At 35.5% G+C, this 26,651-nt stretch overlaps 1 protein-coding gene and 1 pseudogene across 2 annotated transcripts in view; one reads left to right on the top strand and one right to left on the bottom strand.

The window, feature by feature from the left end:
- Window positions 1-21,592, bottom strand: part of EDEM3 (ER degradation enhancing alpha-mannosidase like protein 3) — a 50,763-nt gene extending 29,171 nt beyond the window's left edge. Inside the window, exons 1-8 of one of the 2 annotated variants that reach the window (XM_039881248.1) lie at window positions 21,208-21,592; window positions 17,846-17,891; window positions 9,881-9,981; window positions 9,333-9,372; window positions 6,389-6,501; window positions 5,392-5,545; window positions 2,673-2,807; window positions 284-389 (exon numbers count right to left, since the gene is read on the bottom strand). In XM_039881248.1, the coding sequence (XP_039737182.1) occupies window positions 284-389; window positions 2,673-2,807; window positions 5,392-5,545; window positions 6,389-6,501; window positions 9,333-9,372; window positions 9,881-9,981; window positions 17,846-17,891; window positions 21,208-21,368 (856 nt within the window). In that variant the 5' untranslated portion in view covers window positions 21,369-21,592. The remainder of the gene's footprint in view (window positions 1-283; window positions 390-2,672; window positions 2,808-5,391; window positions 5,546-6,388; window positions 6,502-9,332; window positions 9,373-9,880; window positions 9,982-17,845; window positions 17,892-21,207) is intronic. The other variant, XM_039881249.1, reaches the window with a different exon arrangement.
- LOC120617858 (uncharacterized) lies at window positions 16,458-16,576 on the top strand (annotated as a pseudogene).
- Window positions 21,593-26,651: the final 5,059 nt, after the last annotated feature.

The raw sequence follows: 26,651 nt of genomic DNA, 5'->3' as shown, positions 1-26,651 counted from the left end.
CCTCAAAGAAATTAGTTCTAATATTTCATCTATGCCTTCTACCTATAATGCTATGCCCATTTAGGTATATGACATAGAACACCAAGTCATCTAGAAGAAGCATGCTATTATTTGGAACACCAAAGAAAAAAAAATCAGGCTAAATCAGTTATAATACCAGCAATCTTTTGAGAAACTATGCTTTATACTTTCCCAAAGATTACTTTAACAAATGAAAATCCTTTATTTCCCAACCATTCTGAGGATATGAATTCTTGATTTAAAAAAAGCCCAACTTACATACCTTTTCGTACCCAATCTCCGGTATGAATATTTATAGTCACACCCACTAAATTACTACTTCGCTGTCTTTTTTCCCAGAGAAAATCAAGAGCTTTTCTTGCATATTCCTATAATTAAAAAAAAGGAAAAGCATACTTGAAGAATTTCATGTCTCTGGCAAACAAGAAACAAAGAAACAAAAATCAAAGTCCCATAACATATTTTAAAGGTTAACTAAAATTCCTAAGACAACCATTAATAATATATACTAAATTTCCTTACAAGTCAAATCTTGGCTCTTTTTCAACCAATCAAGTCTAGCTAAAAAGAATGACTCTAAAATGCTACCTAGTGACCGTGATCTCGCTCTAAAACTGTCCATGTTTATCTAGCTTTGTAGTTCAGGTTCACATTCACACACATGTATTACTAAACTATATTAACTGCTGACATAATTAAATGTACTTGTTAAAAAAATTTCTGTCATTTAAATGCAAAGTGAAAATCTCCTTAGTTTTATTTAGAAAATTGGAAGAGAATTTCAGTTAGTATGCCATCTTTGAAACAGGCATTTCAGAGCCTACTTTTTTAAATAGCATGCAACTTTCTTAGAGAAAAGTAAGTAAATCAACTAGTATTCATTTGTTAAACTTTTAACCTTATTATAACATTTTCTTTTTTCATTTATTTTTATCCATCAGATACTAAATTAAAATAACTTCTGATCAAATTCTTGACTTTTGGACAAAAAGATGTTATAAAACATAAAAGCAAAGGACATGAACAGGAGAGTATTTAAATTAAAAATTAATTTCAGAGCATAAATCTATTTAGCATTACAGAAGTTCAATAAAAGAAAAAAAAATTATCAAACCAATTTGTTACTTTGCAGATTTAAGAATACAATGTAAAATAGTTTTAATCCTTGATTCAAACTAATTATGCTGACTTTTTAAAATGAAGCAGATTTAATTACATGCTATAATTTCAGAGCCAGAAAGTTTCATAAAAATGATAGTTCCCTACTAAGAAAATAGGCCCAGTGAAATAAAAAATTTAACCAAAGTTTATGAGTATATGAATTATAGAACAATTAATATGAGAATTCAGATCTCTTTATATATTAGACCAAAAGTCAGCAAACTTTTTCTGACAGAGACCAGACAATAAATATTTTAGGCATTATGGGTTATACTGTTACAGTCACGATTACTCAATTTTGTCAATGCAACACAAATGCAGCCATAGACAAAAATAAATACGTGAGCATGGCTGTGTTCAATAAAACTTTATTCACAAAAACATACAGAGGCTGGATCTGGCCCCCAGACTGTAGTTTGCCAACTATATATTAGATAGATGCTCTATCAACTGCATCAGGTTGCTTCTTTTATAATAAATTACTGTATATTCAAGAAGTTTTAACAAAAATAATGATTTGCAATAGATTTACTTATAAATACAAAATAGCCCAGTGGAAGAACATAGGCTTTGAATGCTGAAAGGCAAGGATTCTAATTCCACTTCCACTCATTCACCCACTCGCTGTGCATCTCATCTTATTTGAGCCTCACTTTCCTTACCTGCAGATGCATCAGTATCTCAGAGTTTGTAGTTCAAATCAGATAGCATACAAAAGGACTACACTTTTTAATAAAGGGAAAATATTACTCAACATGGTATAGAATAAAATTAAACCAAACATGATAAATCTGTCCTTAAGACACTCTGAACATACATAAACACAAAGACCATTTGACTTCTTTTTTATACCCAGATCCAATGTCTCTAATGTTAGTATATAACCACTATTTCTGCTTGCTCTATGTGGGCCATTTGATGAATTTTTAAAAATTCTCCTATGTTTATAAAAGAGGGTGCTTTGTGTTACTATTGCACTGCAGTGACAAGCTTCAACAATAAGATAAAATAAAAAGTTTGAGACATAGACCACAATAAACTATTTGAGGGTCATTAAGTGTTTTGGAAATGAATAACATCGCCCTCGGAGTAAACAAACTTACAGATAAGACTCTCAGTCAAGACTTAAGTGCAAAAATTTCACTGTGTGTTAGATTAGTGAAGTTTTCAGAAATGCAATAGACCATCTAGAAGTCTAACAAAACATAGAGACATAGTATTTCCTATAAGACATTTGTGATATCAAATTCATACAGGTAATATGGCTAAAAAGTCTTCTAAGAATAAACCTAAAAATTTATAGTTTGTGATAAAAATGCAAAATCGTATTTAATACATCTACCTCATAATGACTTCTATGTTTCTGACAAAAATTGTGATGAAACTTAGATAAAAGTTCACTAAAATAACAGTAATCCTAACTGACCAATGAAAAAAGATATAGAGTTAGTTATGCCCAATACCCAGATTGAAGACTGTGAAAAGCAAACCTCAAATATTGTTGCTCCTGTGAATCGACTTAAAGCAGCAAACTCAAGGATCAAGGTACCTGCACACGCTGTACAGGTGTCAGTCTCAGTTCCTGTCCGAGCTTCCGGTTTTCTGATACCAAACTTTAAATTAATCTAAATAAAATCAGAAGATTACCATTAGCAATTATCAAGAGATAATGTTTCATGGATAAGAAACTATTTTTAATCAAGACTCTTTTTCAAAACATGAAAATAATTCACAAAATAACTAAACACCAAAATTCAATCTGATGATCTTTGTGACTTTCCAAATGACATCTAGGGAAGTATATGCTACACACATAATGTATTCATGAGGTAAGTAAGTTTTCATTTAGTTCTTTCCTTGAATGATACTGAACTTCATTATCATAAGAATTACATACAGAAAATAACTTTTATAACAATTTTACTCGCAAGACAGTATGAACTAGTTAGTTCAAGAATAGGGAACTAGACCAGCCCTAGAAGAAATTAGGTTTAACTGAGAATTTATGAAAAACCAATACTATACTAAATAGTTCTTCATAGAGAAAACACTGATTGTGGCATGTATTTAAAAGGAAATTCTGTTTACGGGTTTTAAAAGTTTTGAAATACAAAGTATATTGCCTTACTGGCAGGCTAACAAAGAACGCAAAAAATTTTTTTTCAAAGGAATATTTTTTTCTGTAATTCACAGAGAGCCAAACTGTCTTTTGTTAATACTACAGTATAAACCTGGATTAACTGGAATTAAACTGACAAGAAACTGATTAGAAATAGAAAATTTTCTGTAGTCCAAATAACCAAAGAGCAAGCATATGCCAAGGATTTGGCATAACAACACACAAAAAAATCAAGTAACGTCATGAGTATGTTCCCTGGTCAGTTATTATTCAAACTCTTATAAAGAGAAGCTCAAATAAATTTATTGAGAAAGAATAAATTACTTGCAGAAATTGCTGGTTATGCCTATTAAGTGTCAATCGACAGACTCTAGAAATACGTAAATGAGGAGACAGGGAAAATATCCACTCAACAACAACAAAAAACAACAAAAGTGCATGGGAAGTGGACCACTATGTTGGCTTCACTATTGCAAAAAAATGATGATTTTATATTTTTCTTATTAAATTGGCAAAAGAATACAATATCGGCAACAGTAAATGACATATGTACTTTTATACAACACTGAGGAACTTTCCGGAAAAGAACTGGGCAATAAGTATCCAAAGTTTTAAAAAGCATTCTCTGTTTCTATGACTTATTATTTCTTCTTCTAGTAATTTATATTAAGAAAAAAAAATAAGTAAAAATACAGATATAAAGAAGAGCTATTTAAAATGTCAAAAAACTAGAAACTTAAATAAGAGTTAATATTTGTCTGTTTCAGAAAAAATAATATTGGTCACAATCTACTGATTCGATGGGTAAATCAATAGGTTGTGACGTCTAGTTTAAAAAGCACTGCTCTGTACCATGCTGTATCTCTAGTCAGAGATTTCTTGATGAAGGAAACAAGTCTTATTTGGTAGAGAAGTTATTCCAGGTTATAAAGATGGAAAGCCTAAAAGCAAGGAAATGAAAATAACAAATGAATTTAAAAATGAAAAACCCTAAAACCCTAGGTGTTTTGGGGACATTAATAGATTATTTTGAAAGAGGTTTTATTGCCAAACCATAAGGAATTCTGAAAGTTAAAAGACACTTAGCACTTAGCACAACAGGGAGAGTTAGTAAAACTTCTGAGGGCAGACTAATTTGATAAAAATTATGTTTTAGTTAGATTAATTTTTTAAGTCTCTGAAGGATAAACTAGAAGGAAAAGAGTAAGATATACATTGACAATAGTCCAGGAATTAAACTGTCTTGGTTTCTACTAGCACAGCAGCAGTAAGAAAAGAAAACAGAGCTTGGTAATGGCTGAGGTGTCTCACTGGGCTAAGAAGAGGAGGGTAATGGTGTTAATTATGAATGAAAAAAATCAGGAGAGAGAGCTCTTTCTATCTTCAATGGCTTATTTTCCTCTGCTGTAAATATAACATTTTTTTTCTTGGCGGGGAAAAAACACAATACTTCTTTAAATGACTGCTGCCAACTTTCTTTACCAACACAGAAGAAATCTCAAAATGAATGGTCGCATACTTTCGCTAACTTTTAACCTGTCTTTCTCATTTATTCTACCACAGTACATCCTTCAAGGCTCTCTTTGCACCTAATTCTAATGTTCTCTAGAACATCTCCTTTCGAAAATGTCTTAAGATTTTCCAGTACGATCCACTGCTTTGTGGTTCTCCTCCTACATCTCTGAACACTCCTTTTCACCACGCTACTTGCTACTTCCCCCTCATTCCCCCTATGTCCTCTGTTCTCTCTATAACCTCTCTGGAAAGTTAACACCTATCCTCACAGTTTCCACTACATCTTCTGCACAAATAACTGCCCAAATTCACGTCTGGCATGTTTCTTCCTTCTGCAACATAATCTAATCTGTTATGTGGTGACACATAAAAGGTTTAAAGGAATCTAAATTATCACTACCATTCAAATGCAAATTAACTGAAATGTCTACACAAATTTGTTATCTAGCTGTGAAGCACTTCTCTCCAGCCTCAAGCAGGTGAGGAATTGTTTTTTGTGTGTGCTTTTTCGTTTTGTCTTGTTTTTTTGGCAAAGGAAGTATATAAAGACTGTCATATTTTTCAGAACTACTTACTCTTGGATAAGGAAGGCCACTGGTAGTGTTGAAAGCTGGTAAAAGTTTGTAACCCAATTGCTTTGCCATTTGGAGAAGCTCGTCATTGTACCACTGCATGTACTCCCCTTTTTCTTTCAGCATGATCGCCAATGAGTGTCCACCCAAAAGACCTCTGTAATCACAGAGATGAAACATTACCCACATCTCACAGATACTTAAAGGTCATCGCTTAAAAAGATGTGAGTATCTTGTTATCGACAACTTAGCGCACATAAAGGAAGGTCACAGAAAAACTTAATTTTTTATCTAACTCTGGCTACTCATTTTCGACAACCATTATAATTACATAGCCGGTATTAAAAAAAAAAATCAGATGTTCAATCTGTTGTAATTAAATACCTTAAATTTTCTTAAAATAACGTCCTAGAAATCACTTATTTTAAGATTTGAAAACTTAATTTTAACATTTAAATTAAATTTAATTATATCATCATGAAATCTGTAACTCTTAGTATAACATTAAAAAATAACAATATCCCACTCTGTATTAAATGTAACTGATTAATCAACTCTGTGAAGAGCTACATAACTATTTCTTAAATTTAACTGAATAGACTCACTTTGACAAAAGGAAATGAGTTACAATAACACAAAAGTAGCCATTAAATATAAAAATGTAATATAATGAAACTTGAATAAATCCTTTAATTCTATATTTTTAAACAATCCAAGAGCATTTCAAATTGTAACCCTATAAATTTAGTTTAATTTGACTTGAAGAGGTGCTGACGAAGGTTAGCAAACTATGTTGCTAGTGAAAAATCTGTGATGTAATTAGTATGCAAATATTCAACCTAGAGTTCTTTTTTAACAATATACAGGGATTACCTCTGATTTGATTCTGCAACTATTTCCAAAGCCTGCTGCTGTCTGTGCCTAACGAAATGCAAGGTCAGCCCACAGCCCCTGTGTTTCGTAATATCCCAACTTTTATTTTATGTACTTACATACTTACCCAAGCACTCTGATGTTTGTTTCAAAGACTGATACAACTACATCATTATCTAAATTAACATCTCTTAAAACTTTTCTCACCGCATCTTCAAATTCTTTAGTTTTATTTAATACCTAGGAGAAGAAGATTATGAAAATAAAGTTCTTTCTATAAAGTCAAAGAGAAATGGCCTCAGAATGAGCTACAAAAACAAGTTAAAATATCTCAAGATTCTAAAAAGTGACATATACAAAATATTTTCCTTACACATATAATAAAAATGTGATAATATCTAAAATTGAAAAACTTTAGTGGTTAATTGCATTATAAAGAATCTTTTATGCACTTCTTTTTTAGACACATTAACATATCGCAAGGACTTCAAACTAATCATTATTGTAACTGTTAACTGGTTTCTTAACGTTTAACCCATGACCTAGAGTCACATGAGGTCAGCTCTACTAGGATGTAGTTGCCAAGGCAAAACACAACAAAAAACCCTCCTATTCACCAAACTTCATTGTGAAAGCTGCTACTCTCAGCAGAAAGCACATCCTTCAGGGCATTATTGCGAGTGACGCTAAACCCCATGCCACCTGCCACCTTCACCCTATGGATGCCCTGCCATTCATTACAGAGGCAGAACAATGTTGTGGTCATGAGCAAGCTCTGATCAGAATTTTGGTTTCTTCACTCGCTACCTTTCTAATCTCAATCAAGCTACTTCGACCTCTGAGCCTGTTCTTTCGTCTACAAAAAAGGAAATAACCACTCTCATAGGGTTATTTAAATGAGATAATAATGTATGTAAAGTACTTTTAGTGGAATGCCTGAACAATAAGTGCTTAATTCATTACTAGTATTATCATTATTACCACAAGGGTCCAGAATCCTGTGTGTGGATTCTTGCAATAAGCTCCATGAAGGGGTCCCACATATCAATATTATGTGATGATGTCTTTTTACTCCCTGCCACAAGGAGCCAGAACTCCAGTTATATCACACATCTGCCCAGGGGCAGCAGCACCACCTCCAAGTGGCGGCTTATTAGAAGCACAGATTCTGGAGCCCCACCTTCGGTCTACTGGATCAGAATCTGCTTTTTTAGCAAGATCTTTAGGTGACTTATAGTACACTGAAGTTTTAAAAGCACTGCATCACTGTACAGTGGTTCTCAAACTTTAACACACATCAGAATCATCTCAAAAAGTATAAAAAACAGGCTGCTAGGCCTCACTGCCAGACTTTCTGGTTCAGTATGTCTGGGATGAGGTCCTAGAATCTGCATTACAAACAAGATGTCAGGTGATGCTGATGCTGCTGGTCCTGAGATCACATTCTGACAACCAATGTCAAAGTGTAGAATTGGTATAACTTGAAGAATATAATCCTTATAATAATTAATGGCTGCTCAATTGGAGACCGACAGATTTCTAAATATAGGAAAGTTACACAGCTGGGAACCACCTTTTCTCCTGCATTTCTGGTAACACTGTTAAAAACACATACGCTGTCTGAGGTCCACGCTCATAAAGATCAGCTACGAGCTTACAGAGCTGAGAGGAAACCTGCTACATGGAAGGATAAAGTCAAGGTGACAGAATGAGAAACAAACTTAAGGCCGCCTATAGTCTTTCCTAATACACAGCCAGGGCTCCTCACCCCCATACCAAGGGAGACCTGATGTGCATAACTCACCTACAGTTACGAATAAATAACACCTCCTGGTTTCTCTCAGGGGAGTAATTTGTGCCTCCCAGGCCATTTTATTTATCTTTTTCTCTTCACCTATTATAGATCACCTAGGACCACTAAGCCAAAAATAAGGCATATGATATTCTCTCCCATTTGCATAATCATTAAAATATAGTTTGCACATTCCTTTAATCTCTGAAAAATGAAGCCCCAACTTTTGAAACCCTGACCCAGCCAAAAAGACCTAAACAACCATGGTCTTTTCAACAAATAGGTCTTCTCAACCATGGCTGCATTTTATAAACAAACAGATGTTTTAAAAGAATAAATAATAATGCCCAGCCTAACCCCAGAGCCATTAAATCAGAATAACTTGGGAAAGGGGGACACTTTTTAAAGCTTCACAGGCAACCCTCCGAAGGCGCTAGTACAGTTGAGAATCTCTGGATAAGAAGGAACCAAGGAGGGAGAAAGGGAGGGGTGGGGAGCAGGGGAGGGGGAGGCAGAAAGGAAATGCTCACTGAAAGAAGAATGTAGAAACAATATTGGGAAGAACAACCTAGTTCTGAAGAACTTCTGTCACCCCAAAGATTTTTGTTTTGTTTTTAAAAATATTAATCAGTACTTGAGAAAAAGTTGAGAAATATGCCTTAAAGAAAATCCAGAAACATGCCTACTTTTATACCATAATGATGTGAGAGTAAAAAAGTAGAAAGATACTATATTTAGAAATCATGACATCTGGAATTCAATCTTTCCCCTCTACTCACAAACCGTTCCCAATCAAACTAAATAAAATGATTTTGTATCCCAAAAAAGGTTGAAAAGGAGTGTGAAGATGTGATCACCTGATGCTAAAAATATCACTCCTGGGAAGAAATTTTTTTTTAATAAACACGACATATAAAAATTCTAATTTAACCATTTCAGGATGATCATGGCATGTCATTCTAGAACAAGAATATCAATGGTATTTTCTAGAATTACTTTCTTCCAACAGCTTTGATCTCCTTGTCTAAAGGTAAACAACCTTCTTAAATTAAGGTGCCATCACATAAGATGACACACCTATAAATTATTTATCTCCATGATTCTACATAGTTTCACGTGCAAACATGTGATATTATTAACAGTGCGAAAGGATTTATTTAGAAGATCGGAACATCTTAAAATTCTGAAGGCTTCTACTTCAGACTTACTGTGTAATGATTATATTCATAATCTTTGGGTGTGCATATAATAAAATAAATTCAAGAAGAATCAAACTTACCACAAGAGTGTCCAAGGAATCAATCAGTGTCAGGGAAAATCTAAGGATCAAGTATAATGCCATACAAAACATTAGAATTCTGAATATTTTATCCATTAATGTATAAGCAAATGTATTTATACCCTACTGACAGGTAGTTTCCATTAACTAGCTCTCCACGCATCTAGAGTATAATATAACCTATAAAGCACGGAAAGAACCTGAAAAGCCTTAACACCACATTTATTTTCAGGGTACCTACACATCCTTCAAAATGAATAGAAAAATTCATCAGCTTTTTAAAGCAGATAAAAATATTAAAGCATCAAAACCTTATAACGTGTCAATGACATATACATTTTAAAAGTTACATCTATCTTAACAACTACTCAATTTTTCACTGATCTAAAAGGTAAACTGATTAATTTTTTACAAAAGATAACAAAGGTAATAAAGGAACTTAACGTAATACTTAACCAATCCCCCGAAATACGACTGTATACTACCTCCAAGACACCTAAGACTTGGGAACTTTGAGATGCCATGCCACTCCGTGTGTTAATACTTACTTTCCCAAGGCGTCATCAACATCACCCCGACTTGGCTCCTGGCCTCTAACCCGACCTCTGCAGGTTAAAGGCATGAGTTCATCAGCTGGGTAAGCATGTTCCTGCAAGGAAAAGCTTAGTGAGTTGCTAAGGAAAAGAAGAGAAAGCATGCATCATTTAGAGAATGCAACCTTTTCACAGATATTTAAAAATCAAAGGTAGTCAAAAGTTCTACTTTCCTTACAGTCTAAGGAATCTTTTTCTAAATTTTTAGTTAAAAATGTAATACATGCTTGAAAAAAATGTAAGAACATATTTCTTTAAAAATCCGATAATCTGCTTTCCCTCCATCCATTCACTGCCCAGAGGTAACTACTGTTAAGAGTGGCATTTATCCCTCCAGATTTATCCACATACATTAAAATACATGCACATATGTCATTTAAAAAATTTATTTACAAACAGGTGCTTGTGTCGTATGCATACATTGCTCTAAAATTTGTTTACTTAAACCATGATGGGGTTTTTCCATGTTAGAATTTTATAGATGTATTTTATTCTTTTTAGTAACTGCAAGTGACACTTTAATATTAGCCAGTGTTACTGAGTACTTATGTTCTAAGCAGTGTTCTATACACTTTACTTCATTTCATTATCAGATGGCCCTCCGAAATAGATTTGATTAATGTCCATTTTATAAATGAGAAAACTGAGGCCAAGAGAAGCTAAGTAAACCTATGTCATCCAACCAGGAAATGATGGATCCAGAATTCAAACCTGACAACCTGAATCTAGAGCCTATACACTTCATAGTTCCTTCTCCTCACAGTATTCCAAAGTACATACTTCCTTAAATTTATCGATGAACACGTAGACTGAACTCAATTTTTCACTATATCAACAATGCTGCAATAAACATCTATATGCATACATCTTTTGTACCTATGCTTGTATTGCTATTGATTAAATCCCTAGAAATAGATCCAGTGGGTCAAAGGTATATTTAATTTTTGATAGCTACCATCTAACTGAAGACATCAATTTACTCTCTTCCTTGTTCCTCCTATACTTGCATGCCGTACAATTCTTAATTTTTGAAGTCCAGCAAAAATACTCCCGATTCCATGTCCAATTCTATCTTACTGCCTCTCATTAAACTCAGCTATCTAGATTCCAAACTCATAGCACATTAGCAGCAGAAAAACAGAATAGAGGCCAGGAACATTAAACACATGGCCAACAGAAAGGGACACCCCCAGTTCTCCAAAAATAATGAAGCAGGCTAAAGAGTACAAAAAGCGCTGAAGACTGCAACCCTTCAGGTATTTAAAAAAAGTTCAGGCTCTATGATGATTTATTTCCCAAGGAAAGGATTCCAGGCAACGAATGTTTGCTATAATTGGAATCCACATGCAGCTACCAAATTCTGAATTCAGTATTTTACAATTTTAATATTATATATAATTTTTAGTATAAATTCCTAATTATTTTTACATGTGTCTTTTACAGGTCAAGTTCCTACTTTTTCAGTGTTAACTCCAATGGAACTGTGATTTCCCAGAATGCACACTATTTTTATTGCTTTACAGTTTCATATTTAACACATATAAAAACCATCTAGAAGTAACTCAGGAAAATGTTTTTTAAACCCGCTGATGTATTTTGAAAGATACTTTGTAAGAGATCATGGAAATATTAATTTGATTTTAAAGAGTTTCTTTAAATCAAGAGCTATTTAAACCACTGCTTGCTTTAAAAGCTTCATAACTACTATTTTTAGGGTTTTTCAACACACACACACAGACACACACACAAATGCTGTTTTCTGAAATTAAATATGAAACTCCAACCCTAAGCTTATCTAGATAAGAAAAATATTAATAGCAATTGCAAACCAAAATAATCAAATAAGGTAGTTTTGAACTAGGTATAAAAATACTTTATGCTCCCCTGTTTCAAGATTAAGGATAAAAACAAAACCACAGCCTTTTCTTCGGGTTAACCACAAAGCCAACTACAGTCAGTTTGCATAAATCCAGAATAATGCATACGTGGCGAATAAACAGCCATAATCTTTTGGCTGTTTAACAGCCACTTCAAACACCCTGGCTACTTGAGGCACAGTAATACTTTCCCTTCACAATGTACTGCCAGAACCAGGGATAAGTAATTCATATTGCTATGAATCAGGGCCATAAAAAACATTAATTATCACTCAGAAATAAAACTTAGGTGATAGCTTGATATGAATTATATAAACACGCACCTAACTAAAAGCAAGAGCAAAAACATAAAATATAACAAAATATTGTAGACTCAACATCAGATTCTAAATTTACTAGAGCTTTGAAGTGATACAACTGTCTGAAAACACTCAAATCAAAGCAGCATCAAAAACTGACTTTTTATAAAACCAATCCCAAAAACTAGGCAAAAGGAAGACTTTATTCTACTACAAACAATAATAAAACAAAAGCACTATTTATAAAAGTGAGTTGCTGAATACCAAATCTAATTAATTTCTAATAAAGTTGTGTACATTTTTAAATGTTTTATTCCAGATCTTTATTGTTAAGCACCTCCCTCCCTCCTGGAGGCAGAGAAGATATTCCGTCCTAATATAAAACTAAATGATATTTAATAAACTATCACATACTGCTAATTAATGATTGAATTTGCATAATTTATCAGTCGAATTTCATCCCAGGTCAAATTTTCCTATTTCCTTTTGTTCACTATTTATATTCACTTATTAAACCATTTTTCAGGTATTTAGGATTACATTTATTTGGATTTAGCAATGATAAAATAAATCAAACTTACATGATTTCATATGAATAAATAATAATGTTATAAATGAAATAAAGTCCTACTATTAATAGATTTTTCAAGGAAGATTATATCAATAGATGCCGAAAAAGCATTTGACAAAATCTAATACCCTATAATGATGAAAATTCTCAGCAAGCTAGAAATAGAAAGGAATTTAACCTAATATAGGGCATCTATGAAAACCAATAGCTAACATCATACTTAATAGTGAAAGGCAAATGCTTTTTCCCTAAGATTAGGACCAAGGCAAGGATCTTATAATGTCTTCTCGACATAATACTACAAGTCTTAGCCACTGCAATAAGAATAAATAAAAGGCATATAGATTGAAAAGGAAGAAAGAAAAGTCTTTTTGTTTGCAGATGACATAACTGACCACGTGGAAAAGCCTAAGGAATTTATCTCAAACAGCTCTTAGAAATGATAAGTGAGTTTAGCAAAGCTGCAGGATATAAGGCTGACAAAAAGGTTTTTGTATTTCTGTATAATATCAATAGACTGGAACTAAAATTTGAAAAACTACCAGTAACAACAGCATCAAAAATATGATATATTTATGATTAAATTTAACAAAAGATATGTAAGACCTAAATACTGAAAACTACGAAACGTTGCTGACATTAAATAAGTTCTAAATAAATGGACAGGGCCCCGTGTTGGATTGGAAGACTCAATATTGTTAAGTCAGTCTCCCTAAATTGAGCTATAGATTCAACATAATCCCAATCAATAGCGTAACAGTCTTTATTTTTTTTTTGTAGAAACTGATGATATGATTCTAAAATTTACACAAAAATGCAAAGAACCTAAATTATCCAAAACAATTTTGAAAAAGAACAAAGCTGCAAGACTTATACTGCCTTATTTCAGGACTTAATATCATACTTAAAACATTGATATTGGTATACGAATAGGAACAATGGTTAACAAAAAGTAGTCCCACAATTGTCTACACACACACACACACAAAACATATAAATTTATATCTTCCGTCCTCCCAGACATTAGTACCACTTCTAAACTTTACTTACAGAATTATTCTTTCTGATGAACAAACTATCAAAAAGAATCATTATGCAGAGAGTTTCAAATGAAGAATACGAAAAAGTTCGGGAGATGGATGGTGACAGGTGTACGACAATGTGAATGTACTTAAAGCCACAAAATTGTGTGCTTAAAAATGGCAAAAATGGTAAATTTTATGTTATGTATATTTTACCATAATAAAACAATGTTTTAAAAAAGAAACATTGGGCGGGGGAGGGGGGGAGTAATTCTAAGAAAACTTACCTAAGTCTGGCAATCCACAATGAAATTACATTTTAAAACAGTTCCTGTGGTTTGAATGACGAAGATTAATCTGTTTCTTTGAATTGTGCTCTCACAAAATCAAGCTTAGAAGTGGTTATTAGGTATGATTCTACTAGTTAAAGGAAACTATGCTTACCAACTCTTTTAGAGTTTATTTGCAATGTTTAGAGCTCTATTAAAAGAGTTTAGGCTGTCTAGAGTAGACAAGAAAAACACTGGAAGATAAGGATCAGATCTGAGTCAGATCCAAAAAGGTTCTGCATTTGGTGGCCTAAATACAAGTCGTTTTGTCATCTAAATTAATTTGCATACTGACCTCAGCACAAATACTGAAAACATGCTAACAGAAGCCCTAAAGTGGTTGTAGTCTGGGGTTAAATGAAGTCACACAAGAACTGTCAAAACCATTAAATTTCATGTTATTTAGGGAAAAGAGAAAGTCATCTGTGCAACTCACTATGAATAAACTTCAGTCTGACAGGGGCTTGAGATTTGTCAGAGTTGTTATAATGTTAATATTTATTACCATAACTGATAAAATCAGAAAATTCCTGGATGTAACCAAGGAATGGCAAAGATGCAGTAATCTATCTAAAGCTGGCTGAGCACTGTTACTGCAAAACAGTATTAACAGAACCTGAGGACTCAAAAAAGGAAAGGAAAAAGATACCCTCAAAAGGTATATGCCTAGAATAGGAAAGAATGTGTATGTTTTAAGGAACTTCTATCTATGAGTTGTGAGTTAAAGCCTAAATGAATTTTAGAAGGGCAATTTCAATCTCAGGAAGAGAATGAATAATGAGTGATAGTAGCAGTTAGTAGCAGTAGTAGTAAACTCTTACAGTGCTTCCTATTTGCCAGACATTAGTTCTACATATGAATATTAACTTGTTTAATCCTTATGACAACATGGTGAGGCAAGCAAACCATTTCAGTGAGATGAGGAAAGAGCCTCAGGAAGATTAGGTAACTTGCCCATTGTAACCCAGCTAGCAGGTGGCAAAGCCACTTCAGGGTGTCCTGCTCCATTTCTACTTACTGCCTATCTGTGGAAAATACCACTGTTTTCCAGAAAGCCAAGAAGGTTAAAAGGAACTGATCTAATTGCAGACTAGACTAGAGAGTAGTATTAAAAAGAATTAGTAAAAAATGAAAAGCTTTCGACATTTATTAAAAGCCCACCATGTGCCAGGCATTTCACATTTTAGCACACTAAGTTACTGATTACAACAAAGCAAATTAAATATAAAGAGTTATATATTCCAAAATTCACAATAAACTTATATTTTAAATAAAGTTTATTAAATGATTTCTTTGAATTTAAAAGGCAAAGATGCATCACAATAATCAAATACAAAAAAGTAAGCACTACTTGATTATACCTTTCGTGAGAATTCAATTCTTTCAAAAAAAATTTAATAATAGTTTATATATCAGGCACAAGACATATAAAAGATGAACTTATTAAAAATTAAAGAAAATCGTCCCTGTTCTCAAAAATCGTATACCGTAAAAACGCTCTGCCATTATCCCCATTTTACACATGAAGACAGTGCTCAGAGGGGTTAAATGACCTGTGTAGGGGCCAAGCTATTAAAGAGCTGAGATGGGATTTGAACTCAAACCCATCAAATCCCCAAACCCATAAACTCTGACTCTACAGCAAGCTAATAGTGCTTCTGAGTATAGAACTAGAAAAAAATTTCAACTGCCTTAAAACAACAAACACAGGGCACCTGGTCTCTATTTAATATTTTAGAACTGTTTCATGTTAGTTGAGAACTTGTAAAGGGGAAGTGTAAATTCTAGACTAAATCTTGCATTACAAACCTCAAAAAAAAAATGAGCACAGCACAAGTACTTTTAAGAGTCACTCATACTGTAAAACAGTTGAACATTTTAAAATATGCATTGCACAGACTGCAGGTGGGTGTGGCTCCACCAGAAAAATGGAGGGGAGTGTTTATTCCAGGGGTCCCAGTCTTTGGAGTTGAAATGCCTCTCCTTTAGATTGTGTAGGTAGGCAGTTGTTATAGAAGGTTACCTAGATAGGATCCAATAAATAGGAACTGAACTAGGAAGTCCTCTGAGGGCTGCCCTCAATACCTGCTCTGTCGCAAACCCATTTATTAAGTGTGCTCTATAACAGGAAAAGTGTATCAATAAAACTTTCTACTGTTTAATAAGGGACAAGATATTAAAGATACCGTGGTTTACAAAGAGTGAGATGCACTGGATTGATACAGCTATACACCATTTTATTCAACTTTGGATCCAAAAGTATGCATTTATGAGATGGCTAAGGTTCGAGGGTGTAGCATGGATGTACTTGGCCACCTCAAAACCATTAGCCTATGTTTGTTAAATTATACTTTGCCCAAACTGAATTAACCAGGAATAAATGATTTTGAAAGAAATATTAAGATAATGCCTGAGATCTTCAGAATGAATTTAAGTCTATGGCCATGCCACCCTGAACAAGCCCAATCTCGTCTGATCTCGGAAGCTAAGCAGGGTCAGGCCTGGTTAATACTTGGATGGGAGACCACCTAGGAAGACCAGGTGCTGTAGGCATAAAAAAATAAAAATAAAAAATAAGGGATTGTAAGCTGACAAGGTCCTTGCAATCTGCAAGGTCAACCAAGGGTTGCCTCGCCTAAAAAAAAAGAATGAATTTAAAACTGTGCTTTCAGTATGGTTAAAAATACTCCTAACTGCATCACATCATATTCTAAAAATATTTATTAAGGAATCAATACATACTCTTAAAAAATGTACAATACAAATGGGAACAAGGATTATCAAATATAAAGATGCATAAAGTATGTGTACTTATATGTTAAAAAGATAACGTTAATACATGATGTTGGGGTAACGTATAATGAAAAATGGATTCACAGAATCAGCTGAAAAAATATTTAAAGCAGAATCAACTTAAGTTAGTTATCTGTCCAACTTTTCCCAACTACATTTTACAGGTCTTAATAATAAAAGAAAATCTGGGTGACATTTTAAAAATGTAAGAACAAGGTCATGAGAAGTGATTATCAGAATAATTTGATCAAATTCTATAAAATTATACATAAAATTTTCTTTGAATGCTAAAAGTTGCTTGCTAGTTCATCTTTTTAAAAATTTTTTTAAAAATTCTTTTTGCGGTTTAAGATCATTTTACTGAAAGCTAAGAAGCAGGGAGAGATGGAGGGCAGCCATGGCCCCTGAGCTCCACTATGGGAAGCAGATTCTTCTCCCCACCTTCCAAGAGGCTCCCCTTGGCCCACGAGGGGATTCACTTATTAATTGTGGTGTAAAAAAAAAAAAAATATGTAACATAAAATTGACCATTTTTTGGTTTAGCAGCATTAGTTATATTCACTGTTCTGTAACAATTCTCCAGAACTTTTTCATCTTGAAAAACTGAAACTGCTATTTCATCTCAAGTGAGCACTAAGACACTAACAAAGTATTATTGTAAATAGTTTTGTTGGGTTTTTTACTTAAGAAAATCATTTCTCTTAAGGCCAGAGATCACATCTTATTCATGTTGACATCCACAATATCTAGCTATGTAAAGCACTCAATAAACATCATTGGTAGCATCAAAGGAAACTGTATAAATACAAAAATTCATAATCTAATTCAATTTCTTCTTACCTATTCAATAAATTGGTCCTCCAAGAACCCTTATCAGGAATATTCTGTTAGCCCATATTTGTATTATTTTTTAAAAACTTCTTTTAAATAAAATGTGCTATTAATTCAGGTTTCAAAATAATCAGTTGACCATGCTCACATAATACTCAGTTGACATAAGTGGTATATAAAGATAAGCTTTCTACTTACCATATAGTTACCATAGGCATGATCGAACATTTCCAGTACTTGATTCCTAATTTAAAAGAGCAGAAATGGAAAAAGTTAAATATATTCTATTTGTCTTTCAAAAAGTTAATACTCCTTCATAAATATATGCCAATAAAAAACAAAAGAAAACTTTAGTTACAAAGGGACATAAACAGATTCAGGAAACACACCAGTGTTTGCAGAGAAGCTTTCATGAACCACGAAGAACTGAGCCACACTTTTACTACACCTAGCAACTCATGTAAAATTCATAATTTTTCCTAAAAAAAAGCCAAACGAATGATTGATGCATGCCATGCAGAAAGAAGGAAATCTGATGCTGAAAAACAATAACCTCTTAACAAAATTATTTAACATATCTGTCCTGAAAGGGGGACTACTGCTAGAGAGCCCAAAGAAATAACTGTTACCATTTATTGTTTATACTACATAGTCCATCAAAAGAGGGGTGGGTATGTATATTGATATGAAATAACAGTACACTATAAAGCCTCTGCCTTTCCCCTTAAACTGAATAAAATTACTAAAGTCTAGTTTAATACACTTGTCATATTTTCGAAAGATGCAGTTGATGATTTTATGATGTACTCAACTCCTTTAAAGAAAACTGTCAAAAGTCAAATCAATAATATTCATCTCTATAATGAGGAAAACTAATCCTCAAAATGAGATTTGTATGTTTTGATGTTTTGGCTAACTTTGTTTCTCAAAATCTCCAAGATGACTGTTTAAAATGAAGCTTTCTGATCCCCAAATCATATTTACTAAGTCAAAATCTGTAAGGTTGGGAGCAAGGAATCAGTCTTTCAATTAAACATTCTCAAGTTGGGGGCTTGAGGGCTATAGGAAAAGCTACAAAATTAAAGCTATGGCTAGAAATGCCAAATCTCTCAGTAACTAGCAAGGGAAAAAAATAGTTTAATAATCTTTTGTTAACTCTTACTATTATGTGTCTTTCTTCATTTTTAAAATAATTTCTATAAGTCGGATTTTCTAAAGTTACATAGCCTGCCAATGTGCTATGGAAATTCGAATGTTTTACACTTCATTTTTTTTAATTGAAAAGATAACATTAACGACTGCTGTAACATTTAAAACACAAAAATAAAAACAACATATTCCAAGAAAGATAACATTTGACCAGGTAAATAATTCCATAAACTATAAATTGCAAGCAACTAAGCAATTACTATTTGTGACAACTCCAGCCTTTACCATTGTTTGGTTTGGAGGGTTAGGAAAAGCGGTGAGGCATTTTCTTTTTTATCATAAATCAGTTGTTTTTTTTTTTTTAAATCACACAGGTAAACCTAATGAATCAAGAGTTCAGTTTCCTGAAAATTTCCAAAGGCAAAAGCAGTCAAGTAATTGTGTATTTGTGGTTTATAGCTCTAGACCCTTATTCTACACTTACACTAGAGTAAGGCAATTAACAAACCTAAATTATTGTAATTTAGCTTTCATAAATGATCTCAAAATCTGATCAGAACTGGTTGGACTTCTCCAGTTAAAAATTAACTGGTCAAAAATGAGTTATCCAATGACTTTTCTTCAAATAAAATTTTTTAATAAAAAAGAAAGAGGGGGGAGTGGTGGTCAAATAAGATACTTGCTATCCTTAGCTGATTTGAGGCTCCTCTTTTCAGGTCTTAATGGAAGTGCAGGATAGTGGAGAGAGAATGGGCTCTGAGGTCACACAGACCTGAGTTTGAATACTGGCTCCACTATTTACCAGCTCTGTGACTTTGAACAAGTCAATCATTAGTCTCAATTTCCTCATCTGCAAAATGGGGATCACACTCACCTCATTAAGAAACAGGGAGGATTACAGAGATGACATATGTAAAGTGCCTAGCACAGAATATTCAGTAAAACAGTTATCAATGACACATGAAATTCATAAACAGAAAATTTAAGATACTTATTAGGATTTATTGGTAATTCTGTCGTCTTCTTTCAAGCACCTTTTATTACTATTTTATTTAAAAACCAACACAAGGCTCTTGCGACCATTTAAATAAGGAAGTACATAAAATAAAATCTGATGGTTCCACATCACCTCTATCCTAACCCCAGGAAGTAATCGTCTTTCCATGTTTTTCTATTAAAAAAAAAAAATGGGATGGTACTATACGTATTATTTTACAACTTGCAATTTTGATTTTTGTCTTGGGAATAATCTATCCTGGACAGCATTCCAATGATCTATCTCTCCTTTAATGTCGGAATATCGTTCCTTAACATGGATGCTCCAAGGAAGTGTTTCATTCCTTCAAAATGCACATCCTTGTACACCTATCTCTACAATGACAGTACTTTTATTTCTGCAGGATAGATTCCTGGAGATGAGGCTGATGAATCAAAGGGTAAATACAATTTAAACTTTAGGAGTTGCAGCAAGTGTAACGCTCACCAAGGTTTTTTCTCACATCTCAACTAGCCAGTGCTCTATCCGTATGTTTTGTATTTACTAACCTGATGTTTAAAAAAAAAAAAAAAAAAATCTCATTGCTTTAATCTGCATCTCTCACATTTACAAGGTTCAGTTACTTTTCATGTTTATTGACCATTTGTATTTCCTCTTGTGTGAGTTAACTCTTTATGCCCTTTGCCCATTCGCTACTGGTAAATTGGCTTTTTTCTTAATCGTTTGTGGGACCTAACATATACTAGGAATACTGACTCTGAATTAAATATAATTGATAATTTTACGACACTTTCAAGACTGATAAACTACTCTGACTAAAAAGTGAATACCTGCTATACTTAATTAGGGCTTTCGAAAACACCATCAAATATTGTCCTATTATGCAAACGCAGTGCAAAAAAAAAAAAAAACACTGCAAGGAAATGGTAATATGTGTAAAGTTCAAGTTTACACATGAACGCCCCCCTTTTCCGTAACAGGTGTAAACATTACTTCCTTAACTACTCTAAGGTCAGCCACACTTTCCCAGTGGGGAGCTGACTTGTGTGAGAAATCTAATCATACCAATGAGGAAAGACAACCGCAGGACTCTCCCGCGCAACGACATGGACTGTAGCCTCCGTCACGGGCCACTGACACGGTAGCTGCGTTGACACACCCCGGCTGGCCTCGGGCAGCCTGCACATGTCACAGACCGCCCTGGCGACACCCCGACAGTCCCCGAGGTCGCAAAGCGGGCGGAGGCTCCCACCTTCCCGGACCCCGTCCACTCTGCCAGGGGGTCCTCGCGAGGCCACAGCTGTCCCATCGCGACAAGAGAGACTACTGACTGCACGCCTGGGTCGCAATGACAGGCATCTCCCCTGCGGTCAGCCTCAGGAGGAAACCCACCCCAAGATGCCAAGCACCTTACCCAAGCTTCTGCTTCTCCTCCCTACTCATGGGCGCGGCCCCCGCCGTCCACACGGACGTGGCCGACACCAGGCAGAGCGCGGCCGTCGCCGCCACCAGGCTCCATGGCGTTCGCTGGGGGACCGAAGACCCAGAGCCCCGGCCGCCGCCGGCTTCGCTCATGGCCCCGCGGTTCCGCGCACGCGCAGCTGCTACGCCCGGCCGACGGGACACATCGCCGGACGCCGGTGGCAAGGGGGCTGCGAGCCGTGCCGAGGGCGGGATGCGGAGCAACGCGAGCGGCCGCCGTCGCCGAACTATTTCCCGAAGCCACCAAGCCTGTTTCCAGCGCCAGTGCTGCCGCCGCCCTGAGCTGCCCGGAGCGCCTCCCCCAGCTTTCCGGTGTCGTAGTCTAGGAAACCGCCTCCCCCAACGCTACTTCCGGGTAGGGCCCGAGACGTCGGGCCTCAAAACCAATGGGGACCGGGACGGAGAGGGGCTGGCTCCGAAGACGGAAGAGAACACTGGCCGGGAGAAGGGAGACGTGGACAAAAGGCGGGACTGGGGAGGGGCCTTTTGCTTGGGCCCTCCTCCGACCCGTGAACTTGCGACCCGGAGACTACCGGTCCCAGCGTGCACTGCTTCCTGCCCCGCGGTCCCTCGGTACGAGTCCGCCGGGCGAAATTTCCACGCTGGGTGGGCGCGCTGCACCGTGGGACGTGTAGTCCTCCGAGGGTCACGTGATTGGGGGATCCAGCTGTCCCCGGCTCTCTGCGCCCAGCCCTTCCTCCGTGGGTCAGCTGTTTATCCCTCCTGCCGCGAATGACGTTTCCCTGAAGGCAGGCAGGATGAAGCGGACACGTCCCCGGGTCGGATCCGTACGCCTTAGGGAATAGTGTTGGAGTAATCCTCTGCCCTCAGGGAGATTACAAAGCAACTGCAAAAATGAATGGAGCCTTTGTCGGCAGTGCGCTGAGAGTTTTACTTGCATTCTCTCGTGTAGGTAAGTATTGTAGGTAACCCTTGTAGGTAAGTATTTCCATCCCCATTTTGCAAACGAGGAAACCGAAGCTAGAGAAGTTAGGAAACAAAAGCTCTGGTCACACTACTGGATTAGAGTCCAGCCAACCTCTGTGACTGGAAAGCCCTTGCATGTAACCACTGCACAGTACCACGAGGATGAAGGAAAGCACGTGAGGCCTCCTATTTGATTAAAAATAGTTATCTAAGATGCTCACTGTGAAGTAAGTGCTGTGAGATGCCGAGAAAGTTTAATGAAGGGGATTGCAACTTTCAGTTTATTTTGATGACTGAGTCCCAGGTTAGCCACTGATAAAGTGAGGCATAGGTTCCTCTTGAAAAAGTACATTGTTTTTCTCGTTTGATATTTCAGTAGGTAGGTGAGGAGTTTAGGAGCTTGGATGTGACCTTATGACCGCAGGAAATCACTTACTCATCCCCTCGGCAGCATTCAGCTCTCTTTCTGGAAACTTTTCTTCCTTGATTTCTATCACCTTGCATCACTCACTTCTCTCTCAGACCATTCAGGTGACCCCAGTGACTCTTCCTTTATTCCTTCTCTTCCCTGCATTTTAAGGTTTCCTTTTTGTCCTTTTTCCTCTCGTTACTCTATTCCTTCGTGATTTCTTCCACTCATATGGATTCAACCAATATCCCTGTGGTTGATGTCTAAATTGATATCTGTCCTCATCTCTAGATAAACATTTCCACCTCCCTTGTAGAAATTTCCTTCTATCTGGCCCAAGGGTAGCTCAAATGTTACATGTTCACTGGTTCATATTAATGCATCAGAATCATCATCAACTCATCCTCCATGGTCCATGCCCAGTTAGTTTCCAAATTATATAGATTGTACTTCGATCATTACCTTTCCTTCCACTCGTACTTCTGCTCAGTTCCAGCCTCCATTACTTCTTTCCTGAACCATTGCAATTGCCTCTTACATTATTTCCCTGCCACCGTACTTTTCTCTACGTTGCTATCAGAGTTGACATTCAAGGACATCTGCAAACCCTCTGAACATGTCATCCCCCTTCTACTCCTGCCCTGCCCTCAAATCCTATGCGGTAGGTAATAGATTCTCATGTTATAGCCTTTCCATGCCTTTACCATCTTATCTTCTCATCTATCCCACCATCTTTGTAGAACACTCACTACCCAGTAAGTCTCAGATTCTATCTCTAAAAAACCCTTCCAGAACCTTCCAGTCATTAGAAGTCATCCTTTCCCTTGTTTTTGTATTATATTGTCTTATTATTGTATTTTTCACAGTCAGCCGTGTTCACTAGACTGTGACCAGTTGGAAGGTATTGACATTAGCTTATTTATATGTATGTTCAAAAACTCAGCACTGTGCCTTTCCTGTTACAGAGCCTCAGTAAATGTGGAATATACTTGTTTCCTTATTCCTTCAGTTTCCTTATCTATAAAGTGAGACGAATATAATTTATTTACTTACATAGAGGCTATGAAAACACATGAGGTCATTTCTGTACAATATTGAATTTTATCCTTTTCATGGACCTGCATCCCTTTATTGGTTCCATCCTGGATCCTCTTTGGCAGCTTTGATGATAAAGTTACCTAAATAAATAATACCCGTGAATTGTTCTTGGCTCTGGCATAGATAACATAACAAGCTAAAGGTCAAAGCCAACCATCTAGTTTTTGAAAACTAAGAACAAAGAAAATAGAAAAATAAGTCAGTGACCTTCGGTTATACTGAAATGTAGTCAAGTCAATTATTTGTAGTGGATTATTGGCAATAACTGTTTTCTTTATCTTCCTGATTGTCCGTGCCTTTATGAGAAGTCAAAATTGAAGAGTAACTATTATAAAGAAACAATATTCTCAAGAAAGAGAAGTACTGGCTTTTAATGTTTAGCATTTTTTTCTTCTTCCTTGGCTTATTCGTTTTCAAGCTAACACTGCATTTTAAAAGGGTATAATGAGAACCTAGAATATGTTCTTTGTTGATGTGCAAAATAAGAAGCATCTTTTTCTCCCTTACTGAAATTCAATTTCTAGTCAATGATTGAGTCCATGTTTCACTAATCTCTGCAAAACCATAAGTAGAAAAAGCTTGTGTGGCCTAAAAAACATTGCAACTTATCATATCTAAGGTGAGTCCCTGGCAGTGAAAGAAAAATATATTCACAAAGTGCATTTCAAAAGAGGACCATTTTAACCCCTTAATGGAATACTAGAAATCGTTAGTTAATTGGCAATTTATGGACACTGGGGAAAATGTACATTCATTGCTTTAAAATCTATACACATTATTTTAAAACCAAAACATATATATATATATATATATATATATATATATATATATATATATATATATATATATATATGTTAAACAAGAGAGACCTTGGTGTGTTGTGCAGGGTGGGGGAGAAACACTGGCGGAAAGCATTAAGGAGAATAAGGGTAAAGACTTTTAAAGAATACGGAAGAAATTTTAGATATGTAAAGCCCATTAAAACGATAAGAAGAGCCATTTATAAAGTGCCCTTTAACCAGTTAAGGGTTTGTTTGCCCAGCCTGTGGCTTATGTAAAATATGTCTGCTTACCTAGTGTTCTCTCTTTACTTACTTGCCTGGGTGGATCAGTAGTTAGGGAAGAGTAGGCGTCCTAGTTAGAATCATACGGACTCACAAACACAAGGGAGAATCTCCACTTTAATAATATGATTCAGAAAGTCCAGGAGGCTGCAACCAGCCATGTGACACTGACTGTACAGCAGCAGTTGCCCCTAAATGATATGAATTCTTTAACATGACATCTGATTATTCTTAAAACTCTGGTGCAGAATTTGGGAGTGGTGATTTTGTCATTCTTCAAATCACTTTTCCTATACTTTGACAGTGTGTGGAATTTACGGAACACTTTTCTTCTTGAGAACCCAATATTGCAAACATTAAAAAAGACATTACTTAGAGTAAAGATGTAAATATGAGTTTTTGTTATGTTCTTGGATTCCTAAAATAGGTTAACTGTGAAAAATCTGTCCCATTATATTTTTTAATTTTGCTTACTGTATTTTATCTATCAACTCCCTAAATACTATAAACAAATAATAGGATCTCCTCGGAGAAGTGTTAAAAAACATCATTATTTTGTCTGAGCCTTGGGTAAATTTTATAATTGTAGAGGTAGCCCAGCTTATCTTTAAAGCTTTCCTTTTTCCTTTTTCTTCTGTATGAGATGCATGGAGATAATGCATTACTGGAGATACTGCAAGGCAGCTTCCCTTGACAGTACTTAAATCTCTTGTTGATAAGAGACACAGCTAGTAAACAGTAAAAGCTGTAGTCTCAGTAATTACAGTTGCTCCTGGGATAAAAAAATAAAATAAAATAAAAGGATTAAATGTAATAGGCTTAACATAAAAGTACTAGAGAGTTGTTATTTACTATTCCATGTTCTGACAAGTGGAGTCTTTTAGAAGTTGATAAGAAAACTTAGTGGTTTTTAAAGTTATTTACTTTAGTTAATATTAGGTTTGGTGAGAAAGCAGAGAAAGTATGAGAGGAAACCCAAGGACGTGTGATGCACATGGGTTAAGCAGAAGTGTTTCCCCACCCCCCACTTCCATTCCTCCAGTATGCCAGGGAAGCTGGATTTTAGAAACCATCTTTGTGAATTTATGAAGCTTTTTTTTTACTGCCAGAAATCTGATTCATGGTTTCATTATTGGTATATTCCAGAACTGTGCTGTTCAGTGTGATAGTCACGAGCCACATCTGGCTACTGAGCACTTGAAATGTGGTTAGTTTGTCAATGTATACTGGATTTCAAAAACTTGTTATAAAAAAGTAGACTGATGATTTTTTAAATGGATTACATGCTTAATGATAATGTTTTAGATATATTAGGTTAAATAAAATTCGTTATGAACTAATTTCACCTGTTTCTTTGCACTTTTTTGATGTCCCTTCACACTCCGGCTATAACTGATTTGGACCAGGGATAGACACCGGGCCCAAACTCTCTCTCAGGAATTTGGGATCATGACTCAGAAATTACAGTCTTTGCTGGTTGCTAGAAATAGGGATAAGTAAACTCAGGGGCTATGAGTTAGTCACAGTTCTCCCTATGAATAGAAAAGCAGTGAAAGCTACACTGCAGATAGATGAGAATGGAGCAGATGTGCAGAGAAAAGGAAAAAAATGCGAGACCAGGTAGCCTAAGATATAGAGAAAAAAGGAGAATTTATCTCCTGATGGATGTGGGGTTCTTTAGTTTCCATGAGATACTTCGATAACCATAAAATAAACTCTTCTTGTCTAAGTGAGTTGTGTCACTTGTATCCAAAATAACATTGACTAAGAGGAAGATTAGAACTTGGTGGCTAACATTTTATTGGTGCATCAAAAATACTACAGAGAATAGAGTACCGGGAAACAAATCCTAGCTAAAGGCCTAGAAGTGGGAGCTAA

Source organism: Pteropus medius, unplaced genomic scaffold, assembly GCF_902729225.1.
Source record: "Pteropus medius unplaced genomic scaffold, Ma_sr-lr_union100, whole genome shotgun sequence".
In the NCBI taxonomy this organism is placed as follows: Eukaryota; Metazoa; Chordata; class Mammalia; order Chiroptera; family Pteropodidae; genus Pteropus; species Pteropus medius.
The sequence above is the reverse complement of the archived record's forward strand: the minus strand, read 5'-3'. Positions and strand labels throughout refer to the sequence as shown.